The sequence below is a fragment of the Balearica regulorum genome, chromosome 27 (genome assembly GCF_011004875.1).
Source record: "Balearica regulorum gibbericeps isolate bBalReg1 chromosome 27, bBalReg1.pri, whole genome shotgun sequence".
Lineage (NCBI taxonomy): Eukaryota > Metazoa > Chordata > Aves > Gruiformes > Gruidae > Balearica > Balearica regulorum.
The window spans coordinates 4197809-4221400 of record NC_046210.1 but is presented as its reverse complement, the minus strand read 5'-3'; the positions used below and the strand labels follow the sequence as shown (position 1 = coordinate 4221400).

At 41.3% G+C, this 23592-nt stretch overlaps 1 protein-coding gene across 2 annotated transcripts; it reads right to left on the bottom strand.

Moving 5' to 3' along the window:
• Nucleotides 1-411: 411 nt before the first annotated feature.
• Nucleotides 412-22675, bottom strand: ADAM28 (ADAM metallopeptidase domain 28). 2 transcript variants are annotated; one of them, XM_010309072.2, is made up of 24 exons: nt 22484-22675; nt 19618-19718; nt 18881-18957; nt 16975-17053; nt 15221-15297; nt 14011-14206; nt 13502-13564; nt 13016-13087; nt 12321-12490; nt 11474-11558; nt 10131-10261; nt 9105-9282; nt 8485-8574; nt 7867-8062; nt 7082-7184; nt 6372-6528; nt 5653-5733; nt 4993-5071; nt 4014-4104; nt 3556-3655; nt 3223-3288; nt 2853-2930; nt 1805-1867; nt 412-1706 (listed from the first exon to the last, which is right to left on the bottom strand). In XM_010309072.2, exons 1-24 carry the CDS (start codon nt 22533-22535, stop codon nt 1674-1676), a joined length of 2418 nt encoding a protein of 805 aa, XP_010307374.2. In that variant the 5' UTR covers nt 22536-22675; the 3' UTR covers nt 412-1673. The 2 variants fall into 2 exon arrangements, with proteins under 2 accessions (XP_010307374.2, XP_075592654.1); XM_075736539.1 differs by lacking the exon at nt 19618-19718 and having other exon boundaries at nt 22484-22639.
• Nucleotides 22676-23592: the final 917 nt, after the last annotated feature.

Below are 23592 nucleotides of genomic sequence, written 5' to 3'. Positions count from 1 at the left end.
AAAAGTAACTGTACAGTTATGTGCTCAGTATCCGAACAGGATTACGTGGATCAGGTTTTCAGCAGGTGTGAGCTGGTTCACAAACTTGTGTAGAAGGTTTCCAGCCCTTTGAGGATCAGGCTTAAAAAAGTCCCAACAGGCCCTGGGCAGAACTAAGTACAGGTAAAGGTGAGTGTGCACAGTGCTGGCCCGAGGCCCCAGATCGTGTTTTGGTAGTTTGGCAGCCATGTGGTCTTCTCTCGCAAAGCCACTATGCCCAAGGGCTGGAAACTGCCTTCCTGAGCCACAGCGTAATCGATTTGGATGTGTGCTCTGATTTTGATCCTGATCCAAACCCAAATCCAGTTCAAACTGGAACCTCTATAAAATCTTGAGTACTTTGGGTCCAGGGCAATTTTGTTTCTCTCTCCATTTTTTTTTTTCCTGGTAAAATTTTTGTTCCTTGAAAAACATTTCTGTGTGCTTTAACTTAAAAATATTGATGCCAACCACATGAATAATCTCAGTGCCAACAGTAACAATAGCATCAGTGCCAGCACCCTCGCAGTATTATTCACATCAATGCCAACAGTATCGTGCAGATCCATGCCAGCAGGCCAATAGTGTCAACAGTGCTGATGCCAACAGGCCAGAACGAATGAAGAACCCCTCAGTAATAACCCAGCGTGCAAAGCCTCACGCTGTGATGCTGTCCCACAATAACAAACCCCTGCGCCCAGCCTAGTTCTCATTAGCAACTTTACAATAACACACCCCGGTGCAAGAGCAATTAAACAAAAACACCAAGGTGTGTATATCCTGGAAGGGAGAAATACTCTGATATTTCTGGAGCTGAGGGGCAAATGAAATAAATGATTAAGGATTTTGTTGACTGTGCTTTTCTGAGTTTTTCTGTCCAAGTGCAATGGTGGCAGCTGGAGCTCTTTTTAAACTGGCACCGCCTCAGCTCTGGGAGCACTTGCAGGCAGCAAGTGGTTTGACTCCTGCGTGCTTTGCTTTTGAGCGTATCTCCAGTTCTACCTACACCACAGAGGAATCTTGTGTAACAGGTAATCTAAGCATTCATGAGAGAATCCGATCCAAAAGGATCTTTCTAGAATAAGTGTGCTTCCAGTGTGTAATCTTACTATTCCAAGGCTAGTATGCCTATTAAGGACGCAAACTTTTCTCCAAAGGGCAGGAAGGTTTTTTGTTTCTCCAGAACTTGCACATGAAGGAGATCTACTCTGTTGCTGAAGAGATCCAGGAACGTAGCAAAAAGTTTACAATTTACAAACATATTTAGTAGCCATACTTTCCCTGATCGTCTCAGGTCTGTACCCCAAAAGCAGTGCAGATGCCGGGTGTCCCAGTGCAGCCACATCTGGCGGTGCTGGCCTAGGAGTTAGGATGACTTAAGCAGCTTTCATAATTTACTCCCAGTCTACACCTCGGTGCAAGCAGTGATTCTACTTCATTTCCTTTTGGACAGTAGCTTGATGCCATCACCAAAGAGTTTCTCGCTGTCTGAAAACCAAACTTTTTCTCTCAAAGCAGCTGGCAGTCAGTTGTTCCTTTTTAAAAGAGAACAGGAAGACTATCTTGGTTGCCTTTGCCAAAAGTGGAGGAATCAAGGGACAAACAAATTGTCCCTGAAAATTTCAGGTATCTTAATCAGCCCTTCTTCAGAAGCTTCATACTCTGGGATTAATTGGAGGTTTTAGAGCCTACGTGGAAAAGAAGGAGTTAAATCACAATGTGCCTGGTGCACTTTCAACGAATTACATCCCAAAAGAATCGCTATTCACGTTTGAACGCAGGTTACCTTTGGTGGAGGTGGAGGTTTGCCTTTGGGAACTGGGAGATGAGCAGGTTTTCTCTCTGGTGCCTATAACAAAAATGTAGTTTAGATGTCATCAGGCTGTCCTGTCTGAGCAGCTGCAGAACCCCTGCAGACCTCAGCTGCTGCTGCTTTATCTCACATATGTGCTACAGCATTTTCCTAGTGGAAAAGCTACGGGTGAATTAGATTAACCTGTCCACACAGAAGAAGGCACAATAATATAGATACACAGGGAGTATAGATCTCCTGTTTCTGAAGATCACTGAGCTATTCTCAGTGTGTAAATTCATCTGTATCAAGTATCCCTGCTCAAATAGACTGCTTAGGAAGCTAAAGCTGCGTGTTGATGAAAGCATCTCTAAAGACAGTGGGATTTAAATATGTTTTTATAATCAAGCTGATATGTGGGGGGTTATTATTATTTTTTTATTTAGTCCTGATCCATTAGTCTTTAGGCAGACAGTACCCTAAAATTATGTTGCCTGTGTGAAGATAGAATCTACGCTTTTGTATCAGGTGATCGGGGGCTCAAATGCTGAGATGGTAAATATTTGAGGGAGGCATTTTTGTTTAAATAGGATGCTTCGGGTTTATTAATGGCAAATATCCATATTCTTCCAGTTTTCAAATTTTTTTTTAAGAATTCAAAATATACACATATGCACATTGGAGATCCCCTCACAGGTGGCATCTTTAGAGACTACCGGATCTCCACAACACAGGGACCATTGCTGATGTCTGTAGTAGCAAAGATGCTCATCATCTGTGTTGTGTTTACACCTCAGATCCCTGTTGGTTTGGACTCCAGGTACTGTTGCTAATGAGATGTGCTTGTGACTCCTAGGAGCAGATTAAGAGTATCTTGTGCGGTTCAGGGTTACATGGCAAAAAAGCTGATTCCTACCCTAAAGAATAGGTGGTTCGAATGTGATTTTTTTAATCATAGTCAGAAACTGAAAATACTAATTGGCATCTGATAGTCACCTGCAACTCAGATGACAGATGTGAAAAGTTGCAGGGTTATACTTACAAAAATCTCTTCTGGGTGAGAAGGGATTGGTTTGGTAGAAGGAACAGGAGGTGGAGGACCTTTTGGCCTTATGACGGGCTGTAAAAGAAAAGAATGTAAAACATATTGACCCTATATACGTATTGCATATGTGTGCATCCACATGTTCCCATGAGAACTTGCAGGCTTGTCTTCTATATAAAAAGTCCATTAATATGTGTAAAAGGATGCATTTATTTCAGAAGCAGGGATGCTTTATGCTGAGAGAACCCACAGTGATTTCCCCAGCCTTTGGGATCAGATTGTCAGTACAGGTCTATGGTGTGAACTGGTGTGTGCTGTCTGCCCCACAGCCACCACGAATGCAAAGAAGTTCTCTAGAAGTACTTACGCTCCGGAGCTGTGGCTTGTTCTCCTGCAGTGGAGGTACGGGAAGGAGAAGTTTCTTATCGTTCATCTGAAAACAAGGAACAGATAATTGCATGGACCCCTTCTCTCGTGCATTATCTTTGCATGCCCCTTTACTGCAGACAGATTACTTGGGGACTTAGTGCCATGTGCTTTCCCCACTCCCTCCTCATGCTGGGATTCACAGTACTGTCCTCTCAGCCCTAGACAAGCATTTTGAAGCCCTTGTGGAAACGTAGCGCGTTTTGGCTGATGAGTTTTAATGTTTCAATGCCTCGGGGAGGCTGTAGCTGACCCAGCGCCTCCCTGCTCTTACCTTCTGGGCAGGTACCTCCAGGACAGGGCGTTCTCTGCATCTTTCTTCTTGATCCACAAAGACTTGGTTTGTGGCTCCAGGGCCCCTTCTGATCTGGCAGCTATGCAAATATTACACATAACTGTAAATCTTACCCTGACTGAAGTAAAAAAAACAGCTGAAGTTGAATCCCTGCCTTACTCCTATTGGTGTGTTATGTAGTCATATCCTTTCTTTATTTCTTTCTTTCTCCCCTTATTTTAATTATTTAGGATTCATCTGGAGGACTATAGTTTCATGTCTTCAGTACTCTCTCAACTCTGGGATTTCTGAAACGGTTCCACAAAGGTCATGGACCAACTTCCTTGGCTTTCCAGTGTCTAATTCTTTCCACCCCCTTTGAAAATCCCAGCTTAACACCTATCCAGAAGCTGCTTGGCTTTAGGGGTGTTTTTCCTCAGTGGGGGTAAGCATTTTACCTCTTCCTGAGTACTCGGAAGCGGCTAAGTAACACTGCTGCAGTTGTCGTGACAGCAAGGACAATCAGCACACCGGCAACAATAGCAACGCCTGTCAGGGAGAGAGAACACAACTTGCTGTTTCTTACAAGATCCACTATCGCTAAGCAGTTTCCCATCACGACCGTTGGCAAACTCGTTTTTTTCGCATTTGTCCTCACTATTGCTCAAGCTTATGGCTTCTTCTCACAAATAGTGATGGAAAGGAATGTATTCCTGCCTTTTTTGCCATATTTGAAGGCTGTGGTTATTGCCCGAGCTGTCCCTGGGCTAAACAAACCTAGCCCTTTGCATCCATGCTCAAAGACCATGTCATTGTCATTCCTCTTTCTCAAAGGGTGGTATTCAAAACTGGGTGCAGGCCTTTGGCTTTGTACACAAGTAAGGCTTCACAATTTCCCTTCAACAAAGCTATTCTAAAGCCTCAAGCCAGCCACGATGTCGAGAGCTCTAGTGAGTGTAGAGGAAGGACAAAAATATTTGATAACAAAGGCTTAATTATTTTTTTCCCCCCAAACACATGGGAATCTGTACACGAAGTATTTTCCCCCAGAAGTAGATCAGTTAAAGGCCAGCTCTGTGCAGATGACAAAGAAATGATCCTGCCCGCCTCCATCACAGCAGAACCTCGGGGAGCTGGCCTCCACTCAAATTTGACAGTGAGCTAAAATGGTGTGCTTGTTATCTGAGGATGGAGAAAGGAAAAGAGCCTGCTACTCTAAATCTCCTGGGTGTATCACTTCTCTTAGGTTAGAAAGAAAAAATAGCTTGCTGTAGTCGTTCATACAAGCTGCAGCGACTTAAAGATGAAATCAGAGACCTAGCTACGCAATATTTGCAAAGAAACAGTCTGGCACCCAGTGCAGGTTTCGGTGGGGTTGAAGCAGCTCGCTTCAGCCAGCAGCTGACTGTACCCAGTGTGAGGCCACACAGCACTTACTGGTAACTGCGGAGGAGCTGCTGCAGGTTGGTGGTGCCCATCCTTCTTCACACTGGCATTGCAACTCATGGTCGCACACCTAGGGAAGCACAAAGCCAGGAGTATCTTCAGGTTGGAAATATGAGCGAAGCTGTGGTATCATCAAGTTTCAGTGGCTCTGGGTCAGGGCCCTGAGCAGCTTGTTGACATTAGGTCTGGAAACCCCTCTCATTTCACTTGGACTGAAATTTAGCACAGAGAGTAGCAGTTCTGCACAGTAAAGGACAGACCCGACTGCTCTCATGTGCCTTTTGCAGGTGTTTCTGCAGTGAAAGCCACAGGCACAAAGCAGCAGAGTTAGTCTTTGCATCTGTAGGTCTCCGAATGCTCAAGATGAGCACAATTATCTTCCTAAAACAGAAGATGACCTGACAGAGAATAGCTGTGATACTGTGGCTCAGAGGCAGGGCCAGACACAGAATCTGTGTCGATCTCCTTAGCAAAAGTATTGATGTTGTGTCAGCTTAGATTTGCTTTCATAAAAATACAGGAAGCTTCTGACCCCAGCTTTTGAAAATTCCTATCCTAATGACTTAAGTACTGTCAGCAATAAGATCTGTCACTGATATCCATAATTTTCTTGTTTTTTTAAGTTAATAGCATCAAATGCCCATATCTTACAGCATGTCCGCTACACTTGGCAGAGCAGTTGGTTGATCTAAAGACATCTTCAGCATAAACACATTCTCCATTGCTGCACACCTGAAACGTACAGGGCAAATGTTACCAAACGGAGTTACAGCTTTCAGAACATGAATACTGGGTAAAGTGGTGAAGAGTAAAAGGAGGCATAGAAACATGTCTGCAAATCACTTAACCCTATGTTAGGAGTTTGATATGTGGATATAATTTTTTGTTCGACCTTTGGGTATTTTATAGCAAAGGGGAGCGACAAAGATGTGCAGACATCACTGCTTTCCACTCCTCTTCAATCCTTCATCCTCCTCCCCGAGTAGAAATAGATAGCAAAGAAATTGGGCACAGCACTCAGTGATGCCTAGCATATCCACTATGGAAATAATGCAAAATAGTAATATATGTATGATCTTCTAACCCTTCATACAAAGGTATGTTTCTACTGCCACATGTATTTGTATCAGATAAAAATATTAAGACAACAGTCAAGCATAAGGAAATCGGAACGATAGCAGTTCCTGTTTGCTTTGCTACTGGTTTGTGATCGGTGTAAGGCGGAAGGTATGGCAAATCGCATCAGCAGAAGTTTAGTGTCTGCTTCAGTCTTCCCTGTTTAAAATCTTTCTTGTCTGGTGAAAGAGCTAATGATACAAGCAAGACTGAAAGAGGGGGAAAAACAAGGAGAAAGGGTTTTCTCTACTAACCATCCCATTCCCGCACTTCGTTCCATCTAGAATCATCCCTGCGTCTGCTTCTCCGTTTCTAGGAAAACTTGCTTTGCAGGACTCAAAAGTCACCAGACTCCCATCCCGAGGCATCTCCGCCCCCCCAGTACAAAACAACTTTCCACACATGACGTCTCTGGAAGGAGAACGAGAGCTGCTAGAACAATGACGTGGCACAGCAAAACTACCTGAGCTGGTCTCTCCTCCAGCTGGAATTTGTTGTGTCCGTACAGGAACGCAAAAGAAATAGCTGCAGAAAGGAATTTTGGTTTGTGGTGTTTTCAGGTCAGTTTGTCAGTGGAAGGTGGCAGGTTCTTAATTCCCCTTGAGTTTATTAGGGAGCCCACAATAATTTGCAGAAATGAGTATTTAACCGACCTGTCCTAAACTTCTGAGGCTCACCTGAGGTTTCCCATCCAAAAATCCCTTCCCTATGCTTACCTGCACATGCACACACACGCAGACATCCTCACCAGCAGGCTTGCACATATATATGGACACACTTTTCTCAGACTGATCTCAAGATTTGGAAACTACCATTCTCAGAACTGTCTTTACCACAATATTCACACTGAACACAAAGGGACAAATGCCATCTAAAATGATTTGCTCTTTGCTTCTGTCTCTTAATTTGAATAGGAATGGTCTCTCTTCCCAAATCCCAGCAAATTCTGTAATACAGTGCTTACTTTTTTTGACACGGGACGTGACTACCTTTTTCTTTTCTGCAGTATCCATAATATACCCCTTTCTCGTTCATCCGGTAACAGGAAGCTGCGCCATCAGTAGCCTCTGTGAAAGAGGAAAATGCAGTGGGATTAGTTTAGGTTCTCTGCCCGTGAAAACTAATAATATTCCGTTCCTTTACCTATTTAGGAAACAGCTTTTCCCAGTGAAGTTGCCCACGGGCCTAAATGACTCTCTCTGGCACTTTGTGCATTAATTCTGCAATGTTACTGTGTACACACAGAACCTCTCCTGCGTGCTTGCTCTCTATCCGGTACAAACCTATAGACCTTGCCTAGGAGAAGGGACATAGTCAGAACTGGGGATGGTTTGGGACTGGGAAGAAGGTAAACCACCACCCACCTCCAGGAACATAAAGGCATGCTAAATTTGGACATTAATTTGAAACACAGACATTTCCTTTTCTACCAAGCAAAGAATACTCATCTAGCTCCATCCCAAAGTTGTCTTAAAAGCATTGCGTGACAGAGGAATACGCTTACCACTTCCCATTTCTCTAGAAATATGTTGCCTTGTATGCTCTGAGCTTCAGCTCACATGAGTATATTCACTTACAGTGTCAAGCTAAAAATAACAACAAAGTATATGCTGCAAACTAGAACTCACTTATATAGATACTCTGTTCCTGATTTACAAAAGGTCTTTGATGTGCTAGCAGGCAAAGCCTATCTCTGTCCCTCTCCTTTGACCTAGACAACCTTATTCTTCACTGCCAACTTGTACTCACGTGGTCCGAAAGCAGCTTTGCACTGGTTTTCTCGAGTGGGACAGTTTCCCATGTAGCAATAGCCTTCGCCGTAGTTGCAGGGATGTCCGTTCACACGGAATCGATCCGCTGGGCAATTCGCAGAAAAGCCGGTGCACATCTCAGCCAGGTCGCAGTCGTGCTTAACTGCTCGGCAGACAGCTCCTGACTTCTTATACTTAAGGGAGAGAGCAATGCTGCACTTAATACACTGCTCTTCCATGCTTTTTAAAACTGACACTGAACTAGAGGGCGAAAACGAGGAGAGACAAATCTCATTCTACAAGTTGTAGATCTGTATCTAATTTAAAGTTGGTTATGTCAGTTGACAAGATTTTGGCCTGCTTGTGCCTCAGGTTTTTCTTTCTAGGAGAAAAATGGGTAATCGAAATGCTCATTTTCCCAGGATGTTGAAAGATTGAGTGAATTGATAGTTGTGGTATAGTTTGGGACGGACAAAGTGCGCTTGTCGTTACAGTGCTATGTCAGTAACTACAAGTGAAGAGGATTGGATCTTTTAAAAGGTGTATTGCTGCTTTCTCATGGGCAAAAAAGCCCCAAACTTGGAAAATATGAGAAGGTAGAGATTAAAAGCCTTACTTGGCAATTTTCACAGCACTCTCCGTGTGCACACATGGAACCTGCTCTCAGTTTGCACGTCTCTGGGTCGCAGCAGTCGTTTGTGCACTCCTGTGACAGAATCAGCAGTCAGAGCTCTGGTACCCTGCTTCGGGGTTTGGTCCCTTCCCTACCACTTTCTCAGCGAACTATCCTGCACTTGGTTACGGAGGGAGGGAAGGGCATCTTGGACCTGCGCTCTGCTTTTCTGAAAACCATTTTTGCTAGAAGCCGTGCCAGCCATTGAGTGAGCGCATAAAGAATACAAAGTGTGTTTCATTGTGAAAGTGCTAAGAGAAGTTGTGCAGGAACGTGCTTATTTCTGCTGAGATGGTTTTGAATGTGTGGCTTTTCCTCATTTTCAGTTCCGCAGTCAACACAGCATGACAAACCGTGCAGTCATCTTGCTCATCGTTTGGTATGCCCCTTATAGGGGCGACTACATTGCAGATCAGCAATTCGATGACTATAGTTTCTACAGAAATATTTCAGCTAGCTTTGAACTGGCTATCTGGGAAACTAACAGAAACTAGCTACTGTACAGCTTGAATCAAACTCTTTGCCTCTTCCAAGTGTTATTTTATTCCCGGTTATGCAGATACCTCGGGAGTACCGCAGTCGCATTCCTCTCCTTTTTCCACAAAGCCATTTCCGCAGGATGGAGGTGCTATGATGCTGCTTATATCTGGGATGTTAGTTAAGCATTTTGGCATGTCACTCAGCATGTATTTCTCAAAACTTTGGAGGCTGCAAGAACTGAATTTCTTGGGGATGATCGAACTACATTGAGAAAGCAGGAGGGTTTACATTAGGATCAGCGTAGGCAGGGAAAAGCAATACCCTTTACAAGAGAAATGAAACAAGTGATCACCCCCCAGACTTCTGGGTGCAACCATTCTTACAATATATATATTAATAAATACAGTGGCTATCTCCTACTTATAGCAGGAAAAAAAAAAAGTAGAAACAAACAGATCAGAAAAAAATGTACTAAAATGTAAACACTGCATATAATAAACGCCACATCTCAGAGATTTAAGGCTCGTCTACACAGCTTGTGCCTGGATGCTTCAGGCTTTAGGAGTTTTCCACTGGGCTGTCCAGCAGAGGCTCAGGGTGTTCAACTAAAGATGCAAATTGAACTAAATTCCTATCTCATGGGCGTTTATTGAAGGTGCAAGCACTTTGTGCAGTTTTCACAGGAGACATCTTCAAGATAGAGCACAAAAATATACTTTAGGTAAAACTTGGGGAAGCTCTGTCATCTGAGACACCACAGCAGTTTCATGCTGTCGTCGTCGTAAGAAAGAAATGATTTATGGTGTCATGTGAAGGCTCCAACCACATGCGCAAAGCTAATTTTATTCAAAAGTAACTAGGGTTTGTTTGTTTGTTTAGGTTCTTTTTGTTTTGGTTTGGGTTTTTTTTTGGGGGGGGTATCTGTCTGGGAATATCTTAGAAAGACCTGGATTGTCTTCATTTTTCTCTTCTTTTTATATAGTTTGAATGGAATAATCTCAGAGGACAAAAACAATTACTCCTCCATTTTGGAAACTGGCAGCTTGTCCCAAGCCCACCTTGAACTGCCCCGTGCATTAACACCCTCACCTTTTTATCCAAACTCCTACCTGACGGTGTCTGTCATGATGCAAACTTTAGCACTACACGTGCAGGCACTGGTGTCGTGACTCATGCCAAGGTTGTGTCCCATCTCGTGTGCCATCGTAGCTGCAACTGCAATTTCATTTCTGTTATGATCCTGTAGAGATAAGAACAAGCTATTGTTTCTAGGAGTATTTTAGAATGAGTAGGAACATCAGAGAATCTACATGGCTAAGAAACAGGACACTACGTAAGGATTTATATGTTGTTCAATCCACACATGCATCTCTTCCACAGTTTATGCTGGATTATATTGTAACAGGAATGAGATGATACCACTAATGAACATGAGTAAATTGGTATAATTGGTTTTTAAATAAACATGAGGCAGTTTGGCTGCCAAGTAACAACTGGGTGTTAAAGGGAACTGAGCATCTGAAACCCTTAATCCTCTCTGGATAGCTGTCTCTGTGCTTAGGGTAATTATGTGGGTGCGATATAATTATTACTCATTACATCGAGGTAACTATTGTGTATAGCATTGTGCGTGCGCACAGAAAGGACAGGCAGATGCTGTGCTCCGCCTTTGCTCTTAGCTTGGTGTTTTCTGCTGCTTGGCAGGAGGGAGGAAAGGAAAAGTCCTGCTTTTTTCAGTGCAATCCAGATGTATAAATAGCAGGTGGTAGTGGAAATGCATAGAGCACGAGAGAGTGTACTGATGGTACTCTTCCCAGCATGGCGTTGCAATTGTGCTGCTACAAAATGCATCCCCACACCTTGAAAAGCATTCCGCTTTTACGATCGTCCCGGGATTTCCTTGTGATGTGGGAAAGCTGGAATTTCGTGTGGATTATTCCTCTTACCAACAAGCCCTGGAGCTGGGTGCAACAGTTGGGATCCTGGTGGTGTTGGTAAAGTTTTGGATCTGTGTTCCTGTTTAGGCTGAAGTTTAAGTACAGTAGTTTAGGCAGCTGTAGTTAAGTGGCTAAACTGATGTTATGCCTTTTGACAGTCAGAACCAATTCCCTATTCAAAACAGGGAACCTTAAGGTAGAGGCAAAAAATCACTTACATTTCTCTCCTCTAGCTCTGTTGGAGCCTGGTACGCCCAATACGGGTGTCTGAGTTTGACGTTGGCATTTAGACAACGCAAATACCGTGCTTTGTGTGTGCTTTCTTTACCCTCTGCACTTCATTTAAAATAAAATCTCTGACTGTGAATTTCTGCAGTGTAATAAAGTAATGATATGAACCAGACAGAGAACTGAAAGTGTTGTAGACCCAATAATTTTCATAAACATTCTTTGCTGCTTGAGTAAAAACCATAGAAAAGCCTTTAAAAAATAAAATAAATAAAAATTAATCAGACCTGAATAATACCTGCAGAATATATATCACTGCATATGGATTTTAGAAAGGCTAATCCAATCGTTGTCCCCTCAAAGTCGTAGCCTCTGTAAGGAAGAAGAAAGGCAGAGTGAAATGCAGTGATGGGAGCAGGAAGCCGATCTGAAGTCAGGTCTGCTTTATTAACCAGGCTGAAGGCTTTAAGCATGTCCTCATCTCCAGCTCTGGTTTGCATCCCTGATTTAATACAATATTTGAGGACACGTTTAAGATCCCTGCAAATCAGAAAACAATTGAATACGCTTTTCATTTTAATTTTTTATTTAAATTACGTTGCAGTTCATCAGACTTAAAGCATCTGCTTGAGTGTAAAGAGCTTGATGAAGTGCTGTAAACATAGCAAAGTGCTTGGATGAATCGGGGCCGTTGAACATGAGCCAGAATAGTGAAGTGAGTGCTGGTTTAGTTTGGCAACCTGCATTTCCCAGCCATTAAACTTCATGTCATGGCTCCTTAGGCTGTTAGACTACGCTGGAGTCTTCGGGACACTCAACTGTTCTGTGACCAGAGCGGGGAAAAGCAGAGACTGAGATGTAGCAAAAGTCCACATTGCCTGTTTTTGCAGGGATTCAGATAAGAAGATTAGCTACTATGTCAGAGCAGGTAATCGTGCTCCATGAAGAAAATAAAGGCAAGAAAAGAGACCCTACATGTATCTTTTTGTCCTAGAATTAGTACAACCCTGTACTGGAAAACATGAAACCCGGTTCAGTGTAGACAGCATCTCTGATGGGTTGAGGACCAATTGTTAAAGGACATATTCTTTTAACGTACTTGGAAATGCAAATAGGAAGCAGAATGATACACACGTGATTAGCTGAGCATTGTCGTTTCTTTTCCTCTTCAATAAATCTGATAGACGCCACTTTGAGAAACTGTCCAGAGTGAATCCTGCAGCATGACTCAGGAGGCATTTATCACCATCAGTCCAGATTTCCAGGCCAATTAAAGCCACGTAGATATTTATGGCCTTATAAACCTGCAGCAGAGAAGCAGTGTTGCTGTAAAAATGAAGTATGGTGTGATGACTTCTGAACAAACACCGTGGTAACTGGTTCACTTTTGTCACTTGCGATATAATCTGCTCCAAACCTGATTTAAGCTTTTCCACGCTTTGCAGTTGCAACAAAAACCCAAACAAAATGTGAAATCTTATTTTCCCCACGTTTAAGCCTTTTAAAATACTTGAAAATCCCAGCAGTATTTTTGAAGAAATTTGACTTGCAAAAGGCATCAAGAATTGAGAATCACTTCATTCTTTTTGAAGGATTTCAATCATTCACTTCAACAAGTGTTAAGAAAATACGGTATAAATCTGTCTTTATAGATATCTCATATCTGAAGGCAAAGAACAGGATAATATGGACAGATGTGTTAAAGTTGTTTCATAAATGAAGATGAAGTTCAGTTTTAGTTCTTTCCTACATGTAATAATGAAAATTCATGATGTTTGCAAACGGAAAAAAAAGATAAATCACTTTCGCTCTGCTGGGTTTACTCTTACCGTGTTGATGTAATTGACTATTCCAAATATCCTTTGTCTTACAGTTTTAACATCTTTTTCGTACTTCTTATACTAAAAAAGGTAAATATAGTACGTTAGGAAAAGGGGAGGAAAAAAGTGATTTATCAGAAAAGCAATATCCAGCGGAAGATTGCATTGCAAACCGCAGCTGGTCTACTTGTTAGTATCTTTTCAGTGTACTGTTTTATCAGACACCACGTTTCGTGCTCAGGCCCTCGTAAAACGCGTATCTGTGCATAGAGTCCAGAAGAGGGCAGGCGCTGCACGGTGTTTTCTGAATTCTCGCCATCTCCAGGTGGGGTTTTCAAAACCAGTAGACATTAGGAAATCCTATTCCTGGCCAAAGTCGATGGCAAAACAGCGTAGCGCTGCAACTGTAGTAGGAACAGGGGGATATGAGCAGTATCTACTTTGGAAAGCTCACTTCTGGCTGGTCAAATGAGAAAAAATGGGTTCAAAACTCACCAAAGTATTGTCTGCAACTATGTAGACTTCCAGATACTTTTTGGCTTTCAGGTATGCTTGCATCTAAAGAAAAGATACATTTCAATGACTTCTCAATGCCCGTTTCAGTCTCAGCCTTTGCAATTTTACAGCCATGTATTAGTTAAGAGGGTGTTTCTTTAGCCAAGTTATTCAGACTGGGACAATGAAAGGTAGGCTAGACATTAAAATAATTATTAGGATTATGAAAGGGAGGCTAGATATGAAGAAGTCTTTAGATGTTTAAAGGTGCACGTGGGCACCTATAGGTACGTGCAGAGGGCTAAACTCAGGTGGTGACTCTGAAATCTCAGCTCGGTGAGATTTTGCACTGGTTCTTTAAGCTCTGATTACGCTTCGCTCTTTGCAATCACTTCTTTTCTGGAGAGGCCAGCAGACAGCGGGACTTGTGCTACTCACAGAGTTCTCCTACGGCCACAATTTCTTTTCTGATATGTACTTACTGCACTGGTGCTTAACTATGTGCTTACTTCTGGACTGTTGCTGGATTTGAAGATGTCATTGATGGGGTCATTTGAATCCTCTTCCCAGGTATTATTGATTAGACCACAGGTTTTTATGGACTTTTGTTCGAGTTTCTCATATTTATAGACCGCATGTTCGTCTCTGTCTGAAGTTCCCAGGGGTTCAATGAGGTACTTCTGACCACGAGTCTCAAAATATCCACTAAGAAAATTAGTTAGACTGTAATCTTTTGAATTCGTAGGACTGAGGCAAGATAGCAACATTATCTCTAACAGCATTTAGCCCAAGCGTACGGGCCATTGCACACACTGATGCAATGGAATAGTTTGGCAGCATGCAGACAGAGTTTACAACAATTTAAAAGCAGAAATCAAAGGTGCTGAGTCAATTGGAAGATTTGGCCGGTCAGTGAAGTCTCTCAGTAGGAGACTGTCAGTCAAAAAGAAACTGGTTTAGGAATGAATTACATTTATATTTTGGGGGTTTGTGCTAGCAGTGATTGAAAAGTGAATTTCGGTTCAGTGGGGAATTCAAAGATATGTTTTCATCTTTAATTGAGATGAAAAGCTGAAATATTGAAAGGAATTAAGAGTTTTGAATCATTTTGAGCAGCAAATGTCAAAATAAGCATTCTGTGTTAGTACGTAAACTTGACAAGATACGCAAGAAGGGTTCACAAAGAAAGTCTGGGGTTTGGCAAGGCCCCACTAACCACTGGGAAGATGTTCTGCTGCAGCTTCTCAGGCTCAACAGCCACCCTCTTGCCATTTGATGTCGTACCACTGTGTCTTCAGTGATTAGAAACGAGCAGATTCTTTTAACTGAGCTTTCATACAAAAGCCTGAACTTCCTGACCCTGTAACTGCTGTAGCGCTGAAAATAACGTAGCCTTCTCTTGAAGTGTCGGTGGAGCTTCCTGCAGCTTAGAGGCATCAACCCTAAATGCTCACTGTCAGCACCACTAAATGCTGGGATTTGTGACCGGATCTAATATGGAATTAGTCATATAAATTTATTGATACAGATGTTTCTTTAGCTTCCAATTTATAAACTCTGAAACTGAAGTAGAAGGTAACTTTTTTCTCCCTTCTCCCCCCCCTTTTTTTTTTGGTAAACTTATTTAGATCCTGACACTATTTAAATTGGAAAAGTTACCCTCCCAGAGTATGCATATTCTGCCATTGGTACCCTTTGGGCACCAAACCTCCCTCTTACCTTAGACCTTTGCAAGTACTGATGCTTGCTATGGAATCAGCATCATTCTGAATGTAACCTTCATAATAACAGTGATCCTGTTTAGAAAGAAAAAAAGTATATTGTCAAATTGGGCCGTGTCTCATCAACTGCAATGAATTGGCCTAGATCTGGTGATTTCAGGAGACAAACTACACTGTCTGAGGAAATCTCCCGTTAGAGGAGATCCTCAAAATGAAAAAAGCTGGTGACCATTTCCATCCTGCAACAGAGACTGACCCAGACTGTGATAAATCCAGTTGCGGTGGGCTCTGGCCAATATACAATGGTACATGAAAATGAGAATATGCATATTGACCGCTCAAAATTAAGCATATACTGATGTGCTCTGCTGAATTAAAGACCATACCAAATTGTTTTATTGTGGCCAAATTTCAAGGAAACACCCTTTAATATTAACCCGACAATTAAATGCATTAACTTCAATGAGATTAAAATGCGTGTATTATATTAAAACTTATGATTATGGGAAAAATTTTCATGACTTAATTGACTTAAGGATCTAAGGTCTAACGAACTTTTCTGTGTTCAAAGAGACTTCAAAGCCACTGAGGTATTGTGGAAAACTTTACCCATAGCATTTTCCTTAATACATTTCTTGAGACACCTATAAGAGAGTACTGAAACCTGCATGCATTGTGCCTTTTGGTTTCTCAGAGATGTTTGGTTTCCCTTTACTGTTTATTTGTCGTCCTTCCATCACAATGTGCCAACTTCTTACAGTGAAAAAGGCACCAACAAAGTGAAAACGACTGGCGAAAGAAGTGGGGATTTACTCTCCACCTTCGCAACCACTCCTGAGATCACAATAAAGTAAAGAAGGAATTCCTTATTCAGCAAGCTGCACCGGTAGGCCTGTTGGAGGTTGTCTTTAACCAGGCGTAGGTGCTATTTGCTTTTCACAGAATCCATTCAGAGTGAGAAAATAATTGGAGCAGTCAGAAATGGCACCTTTTTCCACAAAAAAAGCCAACCCAGAATTCTTTATGCACATTTATTTCACCCATTCCTGTTAATTGTTCCATGACAAAGAATATTAGGCTTTGTGTTCCAAATTACATGTGTTAAAACACATAGCATGACATTGCACACAAAGCTTCAGGTGAGAGCTTTGTTGAAGATAAAACCCATGAGTGCCCAGTTGATTAAAAAAATAACTTCTACAGTGCCTTCCTTTGTGTCTGGATCTGAATAACTGATTTGTCATGGCTCAGAGAAACCACCTGGGGTAACCTGCAGTGCATTTCTGTGAGCGTGGGTGGTAATGTGAGCCAGCGAGGAAATGTGTCTTTATTGGAATCTCTGATCTCACCGAGATTAGGGTGTAAAAGCAAGTCATGGAGTTGCACAGAATGAGCAAAGTCAGGAGGGCAAAGTCAGAAGGTAAACAGCAGTGGGATGGCCCTGGCTCCACTCCCTTTCCTGACAAAAGAGAGGATTTGGCTCAGAAAACGTGTTCATTGGGCACGGTCGTCTTTTTGAAAGACAAACTGTGTGTCTGATTCTTAGCAGGTGTAAATCAGTGTGGTTCTGCCAAAGTCAGGAGTCACATCTTCCCTGGCCCTTCAGAGGCTTCCTAAATTACAGCGCTTAGAACCTTGATTTAAGATCTTTTCTTTCTGTCTGATATGTGCTATTATTTCATGGACCCGTGAATCTCATACGGACCTCCTCAAGACTGCAAGTATGGGAGAAGGGAACCTTGTTTTTATTACCTTGATCTGAGGACTTGTTGTTATTTGTCGACCGTCATCAGAATAAACTGTTTCAGTATAGTCTTTAGCTAATAGATGCCTGCAAAGAGTCAAATGCGATTATTATTCAAAATAAATTGTAGTCATCTAGAAATGAGGCAATTACACAACACACAAAGTATTTAGGGAATTCAACTGATTACTCAGGTTATTGCTAGTATCGAAAAACTAGGGAAGCAAAGCTGCTGGGTGGGGAATTCTGCTTGTTCATAATCCTTACTCAAACAAAGGGACATTTCTAAAATAAGAAAGCAATTAAAGTCTACTTATTTCATTGGTATAAACTAATCTCCTAGTAGATCTGAAAGTAAATGTTTAATTACCTATGCAGTATTGATCCTTTTTTGGCCTCCAATTTGTGTAGCCACTTCCACCACCCCCAGTGAGTGTGAAATGGTTCGGTTCTGTTCCCTTCCCAGCTCACTCCCAGTGATTATAAATAGCAAAGATCTAGGTCAAGGAAAAGCTGCCTCCTGTTGTACGTTTGCCCGTGCATACATGTATGTGTGCACGCATGCAGAGATTCTGTGCGGAGATCACACGTATATTTGTCCAATTTTTTTGCTCACAGCTTTTTTATAACTTTGCTAGTGCAAGTTCTCATCTTTGTAATCATTCTACCTGAACTTGATTTTTCTTTTCTGTCTATTTTTTACACATACATGTTCCTGAACCTTCAGAGGAGGATATCATGACTATGGAATAAATTACTACTGGGAAAGGTGCCTTTAGGTTTCTTGTTAGCATCCACGTTTGTGATTTGCTTTGGCAGGGCAGATCCCTCTGTGCACTCAGGCTCCTATTTGGCAGAGCACTAAGCAGAGGCTTAACTAAGCTAGGGCTGTAGTCTTACTAAAGCTAGCAGCAAAGCAAGTCTGCGTTTACTTCTGTTTGGGCAACTGCCCCAATCCCATTTCTTTTTAAAGAGTGGGATTTAGTACAATAGAATTCCCCCACCCCTCACCCCAATATTTAGATTAGATTAAACCAGGGGCAAACAGTTAATTATAGCCTATATTTAACAGGAACTGATTATAGTACTATTGTATTTACACAACCATTTGAAAAGTACAAGCAAAACAAGAAAATTGTTTGGTCCCATGTTAAATATTATGGAGCCAGGAAGCAAAAAATCACAGCTCTGCTTTATTTTGTGTTGCTCTGTGCGCTTTTGGACTTTTCCGTGTATCCTTTGTTCCGCAGCGAAGCCCGCTGCTTCTCTGTCCCCTCTGCACGGCCTGTTTAAACACTGTTAATCTCTGCAGCTGAGGAGGCAAGCTCTCCTCACTTTCAATTTTCATAAAGCATTTTGTCGAAGCCAGTATATATTCGACTGCTCAAAGTCCGACAGCGGTAGTGTTAAGGTAGGGAGTGCTGGAAGCTGAATTATTAAGGATTATTGCATTTCTTATTACTGTTTTCCATTGTCTGAAAGCATACAGAGCCAACACAGCCCCATTTCATGGATATTTCTCTTGTTATTCTCTGTAGTTTCTAACAGCATAGAACAAATAAATATCACCCATAGATTATCCATGGAGACAGAAAATTTGTGAAATGATATGAAAACATTAGACATTCAGTGGATTTAGCCATTTAGGAAATAAATGGGAGAGCAGAGTTAGCAGTACAGGCAAGTCATTCCATCACGGTAATGTCATATGCCTGGATCGTTATTTCACATTACCAAAATAGCGCCATGATGCTTTCTCTCCCTTTTTCCTCTTTCAGTGGAGTTGAAAGGTGTATTTACCAAAATACCTCTGTCTTGCAGGAGCCTAAGTCCTGTTCCTTTGTATCCTGAACGCCCCACAGAGCCATTTACAGGGAGGAATAACGCTCAAGGAAAAAGTTGAACCGAACCTACTTATTTTTTTGTAGGTGCAGTATGACTTCCTCTCCATTGGCTTTGATTCCATACTCCATTGTGTCATCGTATTTTGTCTGTAAACAGATTTAAGTGTTAGAATATGGACTGTTACAATTTCTGGCCTCGCTATGAGCTGGCTGTTTCTGAGTTGCCAACTGCATTCTTTTCCTCCTCTTCCCACCAAAAATAAGTATTCTGGCAGTTATATAATAAGCAGGAGGTCACTCTGTTTCATATTTTTTAATTAGAGGAACAAATGTAACTTTGTAAATGCATTTTTACAATCATAAGCACATATCCTGCATATTTGAGAAAGTGCTGAAGCGGATGCTTAGATTCAAGCACTTCCCTAACACTCTCTTGAAGTATGTAAGAACATGCTTGCTTTTAAGCATTTGATTTAATTTACTTCAAATTAAAATGTCCATAGGTTATTAAAACTCTGAGTAGTATCAAAACCTACATCTTTGCAGAGATACAAGTACAAGACCCGCTGAGGGATTCAGGTACTTCTCTGCACGAGCACACCTCACAGCCCGTCTTTACCAGACGCGGGATCACTCTTCCAGGTTTTCTCTTTCATGTGCTTTTGCAAGAGCAAGTGTCTCGCTCCAAACTCTCTTCCTCTTGAAAACTAAGGGTATTCTGACTCCAGAAAGCCTTCCCCATCTCCCAGCAAAAAAAAAAAAAAAAAGAAAGTTTTTTTTAAAAAAAGAAGTTATCTCTTTTAATACCTCTCTGTTTCTTTCTACATCTCTTTTGAGTACTGTGTGCAATTTCCGTGGAAAAACTATTTCATATTGCTCAACTCCAGGTAATTTCTTGCTCGTGCTCCCTAGGGAGAAACAGATGTATATTTATGAAAACAGAGTATTAACTTATTAAACACCGTATTTGATGTCTGTCAAGACTGATCCTTTTGGGCTATGTAATCGTTCACCAGTTGCACCACTCGTTTCTCATGTACCCTCTGCTCTGCGAAGCAGTCACCCCATTACGTGACCCCACGTGAGGTTTGTTACAGTCTGGATTTCAGATGAGTTGACATACCTGGCTATTACCAGGCGTCAAAATATTTTGTGCAATTTGCTTTGGATTTCTTTGCCCAGCGCCAATCAGCAGTTTCAAGTACCAACATGCTGGATGAGCCATGCAAGGTTTTGCAGGTGACATGAATTAATTTTGTACGGTTCTGTGAAATTAGTGATCTCCAAACCTTATCGCATGATGACATACAGGTTAAGACTGCCTCTAGATAAGCAAATAAACTCATAGAGTTCACCACAAGTCTGGCCCAAGCCTAGATTTCTCCTTTAGAAAGCTTTTCAACTGGTCTTCTCACATAAATTCCTGTGCCAGTGCTTTATTAGATGCTCTCACCTAATGAGTCAGATTGAGGGTGGTTACAAACTTGTGACAGCAGAAGGACTGGAGGAGGCATTTGAATGAGGCTCGGTAAAATAATAGGGGATAGTAAAATAGGAAAATCTTGAAGCTGGTAAGGAATCCAGATGATTCCTTAAGTCACCTAACCCTTTTTGCTGGTCTTACTTGTAAGGCGTGTCGTGTGCCTGCAGTGGCCATATAGAACTCGCTGAGGAAATACAGTGCTGATGAAAAGTGTTTCCTTTTGTTTTCTGCTTCTGAGCCTGAGTGAATCTTGACAAAAGTTAATTTGTGGCATGACTCACAGGGGTGGTCAGCACGCCTTGATAGGTGTTAATAGCAGCTGGTGTACGGAAAACTGGGTCGTGCAAGGGATGTGTTGGTTTCCAGCAAGGCAAGGGCAGGTTTTATGTGCCTCCTAAGCTCTTTAATCTCCTACAAAAGGTCATTTCACCTGAATGGACAAATTCTTGAGGGCTCAGCACAAGAGCCTGTATTTAAAAAAAAAAAAAAAACCCAAAAAACAAAACAAAACAAAAACCAAAAAAAACCCCAAAACCCAAACCACAAACAACAAAGGGAGAGTGCAACTCCCATTTTAATTGTCTGCCTCAAGGCCAGAGTTTTACAAGAGTGGGGCATCCAGTTACTGTAATTTTTTATATCTAGAACAACAGAGCACATCCTCGTGCAAATTGTTCCAGTAAAATAAACAGATTAATTCTTCATAACTGGTTTATTTGATTAAACCCTTTCCAAAAATAATTGCAGAATAAGCTTGGTTGTCTCTTGACAAAGCTGAGTGCTGTAGAGAAAGGTATGATGGTGTAATTGTAAGTCCTAAGAAGTGATCTTACACCAGCTGAGCCATTACACAGTAGACAGTAACTCCCCTGCACACGCTGTTAGCAAATACCAAGTGCAAGTTTGTTACTGTAATTTACAACGATGTTTTATATTTTATTTTAAGCAACTAATTATGTTGACTTTAAAAAAATCTTTTGCTTTGCAGATGTAGTCTTTTCATGAGCTTAAAGTATGTTCTTATGTAATGACCACAGTAATATTTTGGGTCTCTTGGAACAGAGTTCTGTGCTCCAATTTTATCTATCTGCTCCCTGTTGCAGACTCTTTTTACAAGGCCAACTGTAGCCCAGATGGTTCAAGTTCAGGCTAGATTGGAGTGGAGACTCAGAACTAAACTTGTCCTTTTCCTGCAGTGTGGTACAAACAGCATTTCGAGGAAAACAGGTTAGTTTTGTTCTGGAACAAATCGTTTCTTCGAGGTACTTTTTTTAATCAACTCAGTATATTGTCTTTGTCTTGCTTCAGGCATTGTCTTGAGTCAGTAGCTTTAAGGAGGAAAGAAATTGCTTGGGCGTCGTACAACAGCTAGAAAAAGTGCTCGGAACAAATAATTACGTACTTATCCAAGAGCATAAACCAGGAAGAGAATACATTAGTGAGGATTTCATTGACAGGGAAGGTTTGGCTTTATCAAGAAACAAACTATGTAACAACCTTAAGCTTTAGTACTGTACACATTTTCAGATATTCTGTGCACCTAATGAATTCATAAAGATACCTGCCTGAATACAAATTACATGTCTAATTACGTCTATAAAACCTGTGCATGCTTGTGCATGCCAGGCTCGGAAAAAATCTGTTCCCTGTTGACATGAATTGAAGCAATGCACGTGGAAAAAAAAAAAGTGTGGTCTGTTAAGGTTAAGTCGTAGGAATACTCAAAACCTGAAGTATCCCACAGATAATAAGGGTGCTAACTATTCTAATTCAGGTAGTGTCATCGATTGAATTCAAATAAAAGTCTTTTATGTCCAAAATGCTGTCAGTTTAATAAGTTGTCCCAACTGGATAAATTGTCCATTCACTTGCAAGGGAAGTACTTTCTAAACTGGCTCACAAAACTAATCGGTTCTGAGTCTGTAGGCAATCTATGGCCAGTTTTTATACAGGTAAATAATTCTCTAACTAGAGAATTTTAGATAATTACTTTGAATAGAAAGAGAAAAACACAAACATCCCTAACTTCAGCAATGCCATTTTTTTCAATGGCTTTAATTCACTGTTCTTTGTCATCTACATGTTAATAATTAAAAATTCATAAAAGCTGTACAAAGTTATTCATAGCAACCCCGGTCAAGGATTAAAAAAAACCAACAAAAAAAACCCCAACCCAAAACCAAGCCGTACCTTGTTGAAGAAACTGTAGCAAAACAACGGAAAGCAGTAGTATGTTAGTCATCGCAGTTGCACTTCTCTGGCGGTGGTCTCCGTGGTGTGGGAAAGTCGAGTTCCCAGACCGTCTGCTTTGAGCGGTCCTCTCTTGTGCAGTGAATGAGAGGGAGTTGTTCAGCTTTATTCTTGTTTCTATATGAGGAAGTGTTTACTGAAGGTGTTGCACAATTTTCAAGTCACAGAGTGTGCAGCAAGCGGAAGTTCCTGCTGGTTCATGTCAGTTAATTGTGATATATTGATTTCTTTGAAAGAAATTCCCTAAAACTGTTCATCAGGAAAAATAAAAATAAATAAAGAGGGAGATTGGAGTGGTCCTAATCTTGTCTTTTTATAGTCTGGCTGGTGAAAAGCTGCAACAGAAACTGAGTACCGCTGGTGGCACAAGGAACCGGGAAGTTTTCAAGAGGTTTAGGGTAAAACAGGTACGCAGGGCTGGTGTTAAAGATGTGTTTCGGTTCTTGCTGATCACCATTTAATCTGCACGGAAGGGAAGGGCTTGGAGCACCGGTAAAGGTACCTGTAATTCTGTATCTGTGAATCATATCTACAGTATACACACTGAGTAGGTCCTTTTCTGCCCCTTCCATATTAGTAATGTTTGCTTGATGTTTATGTGATAATGTCTAAATACAAGGGGATGCAGACAAGTGAGCAAGCAAGGTGATATCTGTCAAATAATATTCTAAAAATCTGTGCTAGAGATGTATCACGTGAGCTTAGCCAGCTATAATAAAATAGTACTATGTGCTTCTTAGGGCCACAGCTATGAATATAGAGCCGCTTTGTGGAAGTTTTAACTTTTCCTATGTTAGAATAGGTATTACAGAGTACATAGAATGAGAATGGCTCGTGACGTATACTGCAGTATATGAATATAAATTTATATTAGCAATACACATTACACAGGTATATATTAATTTATTATATTCATTTATATAAAACCCCCCTTGTCTATATAAAATCTACAGGAGAATTATTACTGTCATAACTAACAAAAGTTCACACCTCTCATGTAAGTGTTATTGGATAATTATTTTTGTCTCAGGTATGCATTGAAAAGTTCT